This window comes from Triticum dicoccoides, chromosome 2A, assembly GCF_002162155.2.
Source record: "Triticum dicoccoides isolate Atlit2015 ecotype Zavitan chromosome 2A, WEW_v2.0, whole genome shotgun sequence".
Taxonomy (NCBI): domain Eukaryota; kingdom Viridiplantae; phylum Streptophyta; class Magnoliopsida; order Poales; family Poaceae; genus Triticum; species Triticum dicoccoides.
Genome location: NC_041382.1, coordinates 115,571,442 through 115,583,451, shown reverse-complemented (window position 1 = coordinate 115,583,451; position 12,010 = coordinate 115,571,442). Strand labels below are relative to the sequence as shown.

At 42.2% G+C, this 12,010-nt stretch overlaps 1 protein-coding gene across 1 annotated transcript; it reads left to right on the top strand.

The window, feature by feature from the left end:
- The first annotated feature begins 3,357 nt into the window (after positions 1-3,357).
- On the top strand, positions 3,358-4,584 carry LOC119359136. The gene is made up of 2 exons (XM_037625457.1): positions 3,358-3,910; positions 4,005-4,584. The coding sequence occupies exons 1-2, from the start codon at positions 3,524-3,526 to the stop codon at positions 4,428-4,430; spliced, it is 813 nt and encodes a 270-aa protein (XP_037481354.1). The 5' UTR covers positions 3,358-3,523; the 3' UTR covers positions 4,431-4,584.
- Positions 4,585-12,010: the final 7,426 nt, after the last annotated feature.

Here is a 12,010-nt window from a genome sequence, read left to right as displayed (position 1 = left end):
TTCCCCATGGTGGCGGATCGAGCTTGAGCGGAGGTCCGGCGACGAGGCAGAAGCGAGAGTGGCGGAGGGATCGGGAGAAAGAGAAGAGAGAATGGGGGCGTGCGGAGTAGAGGCCTGGCCCGGGACCTTTTATAAGGCCTTCCACCGAGTGGCTAACTAGTGGACCCAAGTGATCTAAACAAATCCCGCAACAGTCGCGCGCGCAGTACGTGGCGAAAAAGGTGGCGCGGGGATCAAGGAGACTTACCTAATTCGTCCCGATAACCTCGTTTCCTCCCGTCTGGCGCGATTCCCAAAATTCGAATCCCGCGAGATCCGCGGAGAGCGGAACAACCTGTCAGACTGAAGACAAACACCCTCTACATCATCATTCAGAATTCAACCATGAAAGTTCACTTGACAACAACCAAGAATGGACCAAGGTGATTGAGAAAGGAGTCGACGTCGTCTCCTCAACTCATTGTTTCAGGACAAGGCATATTCATAGCACAAAGAGTGGGTCGGAAGTGTTCTCGACCCCTTCCTCACTCAAACCCTGATCCATTCGGGGGCTAATGATGAAGCTATGTACCTAGGGTAGGGTCATGGACCTGTCCAGCATACCCTCCCCAAGGACATCTTTACAAAGAATCAGAAGCAGTCGAAGAGAAATCATCATCCACTCGACCGTGGAGATGCGTTCACTCGACCACCTTGAAGACACTCGACCACCACAAGATGAGGAACCCTCCACTCTGCAACGGTTAAGACTTAAACTATAGCATTATGAGCATTTATGACATTTACTGTAGACGTTACCTGTAACGCCTTTCCTTTATGAGCATTGAACTCTGTGTAACGGAGGGGAGCTGGGGTCCTGGCGCACTCTATATAAGCCACCTCCCTCCTATGGGACAAGGGTTTGCACTTTTGTAAACACACACACACATATAATCCAGCCGACCGCCTCAGGGCGCCGAGACGTAGGTCTGTTACTTCCTCCAAGAAGGGCCTGAACTCGTAAAACTCGTGTGTACAACTACTCCATAGCTAGGATCTTGCCTCCTCATACCTACCCCCCGTTCTACTGTCAGTCTTAGATCCACGACAATGACAACAATCGATACAGCCCTGGACATAAAAAGAGAAATCATAACAATTTGCGTCAAACAAATACATGACTAGGTGAAGGCTAACTTAATTTCATACTACAATTTTGAACACATGGCTGCACTTTCATCTCCTTGTTGCTTATTTCAGATGCAATATCAAAGACGCAAACAACATCTCAGCTCATGAAGAAAGAAAGTCGAAGAAACGAGTTTTGTCAAAACAAGTTCCAAGTGAAGCTCATGCTGTCAGTTTTTACCTCTGATGTTCCCTTGTGCCACACTCATTTGAAGGAGAGATAGGTCCATAGGGGTACATCATCGAAAGCTACATCAAATTTACTTTTCAATGCAAAAGAACTCACATGATTTGGACTTGTCAGTCAAACGGTCTAGTAATTCTCGTGGAAGGTGTTCAGACTGTTAAGGCTTCACGAATTTTCGAGGAGCTCTCCCACAACTTCTGAAGTTAACTGCTTATTCCCCCAAAGAAGCCATGCAAAGTTGATTACTTTTGAAACCTTTTCACACCTAGCTAAGTGGGGTTGTCCCTACTATAAAACCCCATGTCCCTCATCCTTTTAGAAATCTTTTGCCAAACCATTCGGCTACAAGCATACACAGGAAGACTGCTAGAGATCCGAGAGATCCTTACTATCTTTGCTCTTGTGAGTTCATCCAGATTTGCGAGAAGGAACCTCTGGTTCCTCATAATTCAGGCTCTACGGTTCCAACCGTTTTGTCTGGGTTACTCCCGATTTGTGGTTTTGCAATTGTTTGGACAACGGGTTGGAGTTCTTATAGCTCGAGTCAACCATCCCAACGTACGGGTTGCATCCAACCTTGACAGGTATAAATCTAGTTATCCAGGATGCTTACAGCTAGTTGTCTCTCCCAATTCAATCCTACGACGTGAAGATCGGAACACCCTCGGACATAAACTCGTTCAACGTGTTTGCACCTATTCATGTTGCTATGAAGCTCTCATCATGGCGGCTCTCCGGTGTGGACGAGGGTCCTCTACCATGCGGCAGGGTACCATTCGGCCACTGATAGATGGGCCCACACGTCAGTGCCCCCAACGGCATGTGCAGTACGTCAGGGGAGCTGCCTCCCTCCGGTGTTGCGATGGACGCTCGCCGGCAACTTGTGGTGTTGCTAGATCAAAGCAGAGGGGCTGACTGGATGCGACGCGAGAGAGAAGGGTCAGCGTGCATTGACATATCTAAGGGCTGGAACTAATGGATCGATCGGACGGCTGGCAACCGGATTGATTTCGTCGGATGGCTCGTAGTAGTCGCTTTTGTCTTTTTTTTTGACACAAACCTCCTCTTTATTAAGTTGCTACAAAAGTAGCATCAGAAACAATCAACAGAAGGACTTCCCTGAGGGTGAATCCAACCATACATCAGGAGGTGAGAACTTAGCAAGTCTAGCTAGTTCATGGGCTACACCATTGTTGTCTCTATTACAATGGTCATACAAGATATGAGTGAAAATCAAAAGACATGAAAAAACAATCATCAAAGATGGCGCTGGCTACTAAAGATGAATAGCCCTCCTTCAGTGCAGCTATTACCTCTAAATTATCCGAATTCACTTCAATTTTGTTGCAGCCTGCTGTACGTGCCAAGTTCAAACCAAATCTTACCGCAATGGCTTCTGCCATGAAAGCATCATAGCAGATATTCAGTTTTTCATTTGCAGCCGCAATGAACTTGCCATTATGATCTCGAATGACAGCTCCCACAGAGCCTTCAAGTGTGTCCGCATCAAACCCCGCATCCACATTAAGCTTGACGTAGTCACGTCTCGGTCTCACCCAACTATCAAGACATGCACGTGCCTTAGGTGAATTAGCAGAAATAAAGTTCGCCACCAACGCTCGAACTGCTAGGCTAACCTGGGATGCATTTTGCGGTATTCCCCCATGCGTATGCTTCCTCCTTTCCCATCACAAATACCAGCAGCAAGTAGCAATTGTCTCCTTTAATTTCGTCAGTCCCAGGATATGGATATAGTTCTCAGGAAGATTCAGAAGAAACTCCAACACCCTCCAGATTTATCCATGAGCAGACCTTGCTTTATCACATCAAATCAAACCAAGCAATTTCCAAACCTCCACTGCCACCGGGCACACGAACAGGAGATGCCGTAGTGTTTCAGGACCATCATGACGTACTGGGCATTGTGGCGACATTTTAATGTGCCTGTCAGACAGGTTTGCTCGGCAAGGTATTGAGCTTTTGCCTGTTTGCCTTAGCTATAATCTCTCGGTTTGTTTAGTCTTAATTGGACCCGAAACCGACATAAAAGTTGGACCCGGCCACAACTCCCCTACATATACTATTTCAGATCAGAGGAGAAGAAGCACCCAGATCTTAGTTCTTAGATTCAGATCAGCAACAACCAAACAGCAAATTAACCTGATTAGCATGGAGATCCCGGTTCGAAGGGACGTGATAATGATTCGCCGCGTCTACGGCGACGACGCCGCCACGGCAAGCGTGGCACGCAGCCTCCTCGCCCCGGTCGCGAACCAGCTCTCCGGGTCCGGCGACACCTCCGACCTCCACCGCCGCCTCGTCCTGGTCCACCTCCGCTCGTTGAAAGGCCCCGAGGACGTGCGCGCCGCGTTCGACGGCGTCGAGGCAGTCGCGATCTGCATCCTCCTGATGAGGGCGGTGGTCGTCTTCGAGACCGAAGCCGGCGCCGCGCGCGCGCTGCAGGAGCCCGCCAAGGAGGCGATCGGACCGTGCACGGCGGTCCCGTCTCTAGACTTGGCCGCCGGATGCCATTTCATCCCCTACAAAATAATCAAGGTCTCCATCCGCAAAATCTCAAACTTTACGTGCTTGGCTAGGTAAACCTGTTAATCAAATATGGGCTAACTTGGTTTGTGATTTAACCAATCAGGTGTCGGCTCCTGCGGGGGCATCCGGCGCGCCGCCGCCGCCGGAGCCAAGCATGGAGGATCGCGCTCGGGCGTTTCAGGAGATGTGTGAGCTGAAGCCGATGATCGACTACGACGGCCCAGCTGAGTGGAAGACCTGTAGGCCTGGCATGACGACCATCACGCAGTTCGCGCCGTCGGCGGATTCGTTGGTCCACGGCCCGACGCTTGGAGGCGGCGGCTATCTGTGGATGCACGGCAGCATGGTCACGTACTACCATGCGGAGGCCGGCAAGCCGAGCGGCAGCGAATTCAATAATGTGTCGATACGGGTCAAGCAAGAAGAAACACACTCAACCAAAATCCGTGTCACGCCTCTCGAACCGCTCGTTTACGTTAATCAGTTCGGGCACTTATTTTGTGTTACTCCGACAGCAGGACCTAGGTAGAATCTTCAGGTCCTAGTAGCCGATGAACTTGTATGGACTACTTACATGATGTTTAGGTTATGTTCCCTACACCCTTGTTTATTTGTTAGTATTTTTTTAAATGGGTTTGTCTAAGTCACATCTAGATGTAACATAATTATGTCATATCTAAGTGGACATCATCTTCCTTTTCATTTTTCCACCATCCCCACAATCCCTCTTTTGTTCTTTATCGCTTAAAATTAACGACTGTGTAAGCGGTTATCGAGCCGGCCAGTCCTATTTGTAGACCGAAAAGATTGCAATACAATAGACATCGTTCTTGTTTGGGTTATGTTGACTACATCGTTCTTCTTTGTTTTTTAAGAGTTTGTCTAGATCACATCTGGATGTGACATAATTATGTGTCACATTAATAAAGAAAATATCGTGGAGTGAAACAGACCCCGCAAGGCTGGACGGCAAAGCAGAATATTCATGAGGTTTGTTCCGCCGCTGCCAGTGTCGGCCATTAAACCGAAAAAAGCAATCATCCAAATTACAATAACTAGTCATCAACCCGTGCATCCGTACGTACGGGCTAGTTTTTCAAATGGTACATAAGTTAAATACTTTTAGTGAACATTTGTTGTTTGCAGCAAATAGAAGAGTGCAGTTGTTGTGTGCAAAACATTGGATGAATGATCAATGATATCGTGAATTTATTTATTTAACACACATTAGCTTTTTTTATAACCGTCAGTACTTTTTATATTTCATTCTACAACAAATGCCAAAATTTTGTGTAGGCAACCGCGATATAAACTAATGCCGTATGAGTAACTTAATTTTTAGTGATAAGTGTCATAAAATATATGGTATTTCCTTCACTAAATATTTCTCCTATTTTTTTATCATTACGGCTTTGGATTAAGCATGAGGTTATATATTTTGCTTAGACTCGTAAAATAAAATATACCTATCACTGTGCATTTCACTTTTTTTATATAATGATCTTAGTCCACACACACCAAATACTAAAGAACCAATGTCTGGATCATACCAGGTTTGTGCATCCTTAGTAATAGACACATCAAAGTCTCTCCTCAATGTTCAATTTGCAAGTCTGGATCGGAAGATATTCACCATCTGGTTTTCACATGCATGCGGGCAAGAGAAGTATGGAAATCTCTTGGCTTAGAAGAGATTATTGATAGAGCTTTATGTACTGATCGTTCGGGTTCTGCGGTCTTAGAGGAGATTCTTCAGAGTTCAATAAGGAGATCACCAGTTCTGGGACAACTTGGTTTACATGAAACTGTCGCTGTGGGAGCTTGGTATATCTGGTGGGAGCGGCAGCAAGCCCTGAAAGGTGAAACTGTGAAAAATGCACCGAGTTCGGCCTTCGCTATTCAGGCAATTAATGCTAATCATGTAGTTCGTCCAAGTGCTCCGGTTCCTATAGTAAGATGGCAAAAACCACCGATGGGACACTATAAACTGAATATAGATGCTTCTTTCTTCGATGATAGTACTGGCGCCGTAGCTGCAGTTCTTCGGAACTATCGTGGAGAAGTGGTGGCTGGGGCGTCTGAACTCATAGATCACATCATAAACGCACCAACTGCAGAGGCTTTGGTGCTGAGGCAGGGTCTGAAGTTACTCTATGAAGCGGGCTGTAGGAAAATTGCGGTGGAATCGGATTGCTTAGAACTTATCGATGCTTGCAATGGGAATACGGAAATCTTAAGCCCCTATGCGCCAGTGTTGGCTGACTGCTTTCAGTTAGCTCATGCTATTCCGTCGATCTCCTTCAGCCATTGTCCAAGGGAAGCCAATGGATTGGCAGATTTTCTTGCAAGATTTTCTTTTGATCATCAGACTATAGTCCCGGTTGGTGGCACCAACCGGTACTAAAGGTCTAACCGGGACCAATGGGCATCGCACCCTTTAGTCCCGTTCGTGGCACGAACCGGGACTAAAGGGCCCAGGTGAACCGGGACTAATGCCTTAGCCGCACGAACCGGGATAAATGCACCCATTGGTCCCGGTTCTGGACTGAACCGGGACTAATGGGCTTACCCGGCCTGGACCAAAGCCCCCTTTTCTACTAGTGGGTGGACGCTGCTCCCAATTTCTTGTTATCACATGTACGACTCGATGTAACTATGCCACAGAGTTAATAAAAGTGCCTTAAGGCTTTCCCCTAAAAAAAGAACCAATGGAAATTGTACTTTTCCTCGATGGACCTTAAATTTTTGCGGTTCTCTCCCTCTAGCCTCTACATGCTGGCACCACCCATGGAGTAGTGTTTCCACCACCTTTTACATATTGTTACATTTTCTTGTTGATGATTGGTTAAAGTTTCTCGTAGCAATGTATGCTTATTTCCTCATGGCAGAAGACTTGAATCCTCGTATATTTGTGTGTGATTTTGTCAAATAAACATACATAATTGTTCAATCAGTGCGTGTGTGATTTTGTCAAATAAGCATACATAATTGTTCAATCAGTGCATTCGTACGGTTAAATCTATGGGAAAAGGGTTTCCTATCTTCACTAATATACGACGGAATTGCTCCCAAAAAATACCATGGAAGGGCGCCAGACTTAATGCCACAAATATAAAACACACATGTAATTGGTCTAAACGAAAGTGACATGTATATAGGTTTGAAAATAATTGTGTCAAGGCTGCTAAACTAACCGGTAGCATTCCTCCAGTCCATTGGATTTCTAGCATTTATTAGTAATGAGTCTGATTACTCCAGTATTAATTCAATGTAGAGCATGCTTATTTCATGTTGTTAAAACTTGTCATCCGACACATTACATGGAATTTGCATAAACTCAGTGTATAGATGAATCTTCCACATTGACCGTGACCACATTACCCTTGTGTTTGCATAAACGTGAATTGTGTGCAAAGAAGTTCCTTTATGGATGGCGAAACCAAAACTTCAAGTGACACATAACTTATTGTTTTCTCTTCTACTAAAACACTAGATCATGTAAGGCGCGCGTTGCGGCGCCCGTCCTTTTTAAAAATAGAATGGTAGGTACTTCTATAAGATATGTTAGTCATTTTGAACGTGCCTGCCCATTTTTAAAATAAGAATGGTAGATATTTATGAGAATACTAAGATATGACATGAAATCATTTTCAAAGAAACATAAAGCTACATGGTAAAATTTGTAGCAAGATTATTAAGAGTAAAACTTGAGTATGTAAGGTAGTGTTGCTCAATCCTAGTCCTGATGCATGAAAATGGTGGGCGTGATGGTCAGTTGTATTTGGCGGAACAAATTGGATTTTAGAAAACTACAAATCTGAAGGAAACCATTCATGAAACACACCATCCTTGCTTCATACAAGCTTTAATTAGTGAAACAAAAACACCAAATATAAAGAAACTTGACATCAATTTTGTAGTTCTCCATGGCATAATAGCAATGCTCCACCAACCACCTCCAAGCAGCTTTGCGTCATTCTTCACTACAACCATCATCAGCACCTCAATCATGCATCAACGACAATTCTATAAAAAACGACACTCCATCTATCTTATTTGCTAGAAAGTAGATTGCATACAAGTTGATACCTAATATATTATTCAAGGTAAAGAGAACTCTTGTTTCTTTTGTTACAACATTCAGATCGGAATTTGCAGCATGAAGTCAGAGAAAATTCATTTCCATTCGAATTCAAAGACAGTATTGAGATATATTGTGTGAACATGGCCATGCTAAAAACATAGTAATGGAAATGAAATCATCTGATGGAAATGTCTATACTCCTGAAACAGAGGAAAAGGAAAACAGTACACGAAGTCATTCTTTCAGTGCATAACTGCATGAAATTTACCTACCATCCATACACACATCTAGTTTATACCTCTGGAACCCATACGCATTAAAGCAATCGTAATACTTATTTTCAAATGAACAAAGAAGCTTATGTATACCTATTAATTGCATACTCTCTGTAGAGTTCAATGTCTATGCTCCTGAAACAGAACATAAAAAGAAAAAGGAAAACAGTACATGAAGTCATTCTTTGAGTGCATAACTGCATGAAATTTACCTACCATCCATACACACATCTAATTTATACCTCTGGAACCCATACGCATTAAAGCAATTGTAATACTTATTTTGAAATGAACAAAGAAGCTTATGTATACCTATTAATTGCATACTCTCTATAGAGTTGAATGTCTGTGCTCCTGAAACAGAACATAAAAAGAAAAAGGAAAACAGTACACGAAGTCATTATTTGAGTTGGATATTGATATATTCAAAACAGAACCAAAAATTAGTAACATACCTTGATTGATGTACGTTGCCAAGCTAATTGTGAATCAAAGCATGAGAAATACAAAAAACAATTACATGCGGAAGTTCACACATATAACCAATTTGGTGGAACACCATAGCAGCATGCAGGCTCATAAGTTATTGAAGCTTTATCTATTCATGGGAGAAAAGATGGAAGTAATACCCATATTCAACATCCCTAAAATAAGCCAATGGGGAAGAGATGGAAGTCAAATGGCAAATTTATTAATCAGTTCAATAATAATTTTGAGTAAACTTTTATTTTCTGATAGACTGAAGATGACGCTCATCAGACCAGAGAAGAATTGCCAAAGTCAACAAACTCAAAATATGTTACCGATGTTCCCGTGTTATGCAAATGATGAGTTCTGTACATACAATATATGGGTGAGTGCCAGCCAGATTATATAAATTGTGCTCATTTCTGGATGATATTTGTGCATAAGTATGAAACTAATTTTGAGAAATTATCAATACCACAAGCCAAAGTAAAACTACATGTATCTGCAAGCATGTAACAATCCCGCTAGTATAAAAAATTCAAAATACATCTGTATTTTTTGAAGCAATATTAAATGATGAAATACACATATCAATAATCTGAACACAATTAATTCCACCTTTCTTAACAGCAGTTCTTCGACCATACTTCAGAAGTGAGCCCCACAAAATAAAATAAAAAGTAACAGAAAAGTTAGATAATCGCATAAAAAACTACCTTAATGCAGATTGCATACTTGTAAACCTAATGATACATGGCTAGAATAAGGAATTTAAGAATGCTTGGCAATCTGCATTTTGCTAGGTCACTTTATTTTTGGTTGATTCAAACCAACAAAAGTGTATGATCAAAGATGAATTCTTATCATGATTCATCAAAAAGAAATACTACTTCCAACTTTATTTTTTACCAAGTCCTAAGATCAATGAAACATGGTTAGCTGACAATAAATAAATGTATTGAAAATGGATACTAAATAATTAAATAATTTCATACAAATCAACTTAATATATTCCATATGGCACAAGTAAACCAAGCTTGTGGATTGCTCTCTTACCTATAGAATCAACTTGAAAACAAGGTGGCACTTCCTGTGACCCGTTTACAGTTTTCACCCCATGTCCAGAAGGAAATACTCTTGGGGTATCATCAGTGGATGACGGTGCCCGATTATACTAACAACCAGCTGAGCAAGCAATCCAAAACCCGAAGATGGCTCAGAGAAAGACCAGAGAAAGTAATGATCTAACATCACACTTGAATTGGGTGGAAATCCCTATATGTTCCTTGATCTTGTGTTTCCTGTTCACACAAGACCATAAAAAAGGTCAGACCATAAATTGGTCAAATTTGTTTTGCCCATGAAGCTCACATGACATAACATGAGCAATTACACTTCAGATAGAAAAGGAAAAAAACTCTTACCTAGCATAATTTAAAAGAGTGAACATATTCGAGTAACATGGATGATAGAGCTGATCAATACTCTAATAACAGGAACATACATTAGATTAACTTGAAAATGCTAAGGCGAAACTCTTTCAAGAGAAACTAAAACATCCAACACCCAGTCCTGTTAAGAGAAACTAAAAACATTCAACACCCAATTCTACTGTGATGATTCACTCAATTCACCATTTAGTTCGCCATCATACTTGAAATTTTAAAAATAGAAAATAGTACTCACATTAGAACGCACCACCCAAGAAACATACGCAAAATTTCCATATGCGCAGGACCAGCTAGCGAAACATTTTCATCAACCATCAGTATGTGCCTCTGTTACAAAATCACTGGTTTCTTATTAATTATTATCGTCATTTCCAGAAGCCAACAAAGACATGTGACAAAAAACATATATCATTAAATAGAATGAAGTACACAATGGAAAATATCAACATGCTCGCACAAAATATATCATTAAATAACCATCTAGAAAATATGTATAACCCAGTGATAAAATTTTATTTGAAGAATGTGCAGAAGGAATTGGCAAATAGGTTAGCAGGAAAGGTAGGAGTATAAGGCAGATAAGTTATCAATTGCACATTTCAGGTTTTGTGCGGTCGATGTGTGGAGTAATTGAAGGAAATATGCCCTAAAGGCAATAATAAAGTTGTTATTTATATTTCCTTATATCATAATAAATGTTGATTATTCATTCTAGAATTGTATTAATCGGAAACTTAGTACATGTGTGAATACATAGATGAACAAAGTGTCCCTAGTATGCCTCTACTTGACTAGCTCGTTAATCAAAGATGGTTAAGTTTCCTGACAATAGACATGTGTTGTCATTTGATGAACGGGATCACATCATTAGAGAATGATGTGATGGACAAGACCCATCTGTTAGCTTAGCATTATGATCGTTTAGTTTTATTGCTATTGCTTTCATCATGACTTATACATGTTCCTCTGACTATGAGATTATGCAACTCCCGAATACCGGAGGAACATCTTGTGTGCTATCAAATATCACAACATAACTAGGTGATTATAAAGATGCTCTACAGGTGTCTCCAATGGTGTTTGTTGAGTTGGCATAGATCGAGATTAGGGTTTGTCACTTCGTGTATCGGAGACGTATCTCTGGGCTCTCTCGGTAATGTACTTCACTATGAGCCTTGCAAGAAATGTGACTAATGAGTTAGTCACGGGATGATGCATTACGGAACGAGTAAATAGACTTGCCGGTAACGTGATTGAACTAGGTATGATGATACCGACGATCGAATCTCGGGCAAGTAACATACTGATGACAAAAGGAACAACGTATGTTGTTATGCGGTTTGACCGATAAAGATCTTCGTAGAATATGTAGGAACCAATATGAGAATCTAGGTTCCGCTATTGGTTATTGACCGGAGATGTGTCTCGGTCATGTTTACATAGTTCTCGAACCCGTAGGGTCCGCACGATTAACGTTTGATGATGATTTGTATTATGAGTTATGTGATTTGATGAACCGAAGTTTGTTCAGAGTCCAGGATGAGATCACGAACATGACGAGGAGTCTCAAAATGGTCGAGAGGTAAAGATCGATATATTGGAAGGTTATACTCGAACACCGGAATGGTTCCGAAGTGTTTCGGGTATTTCCCAGAGTACCGGGAGGTTACTGGAACCCCCCCGGGTGAGTAATGGGCCTTAATGGGCTTTAGGGGTAAGGAGAGAAGGGCCTCAAGGGTGGCCACGCGCCCCCCATGGGCTGGTCCGAATTGGACTAGGAGGGGGCAGCGCCCCCTCCTTCCTTCTCGCCTCTTCCCCCTTCCCTCCTTCT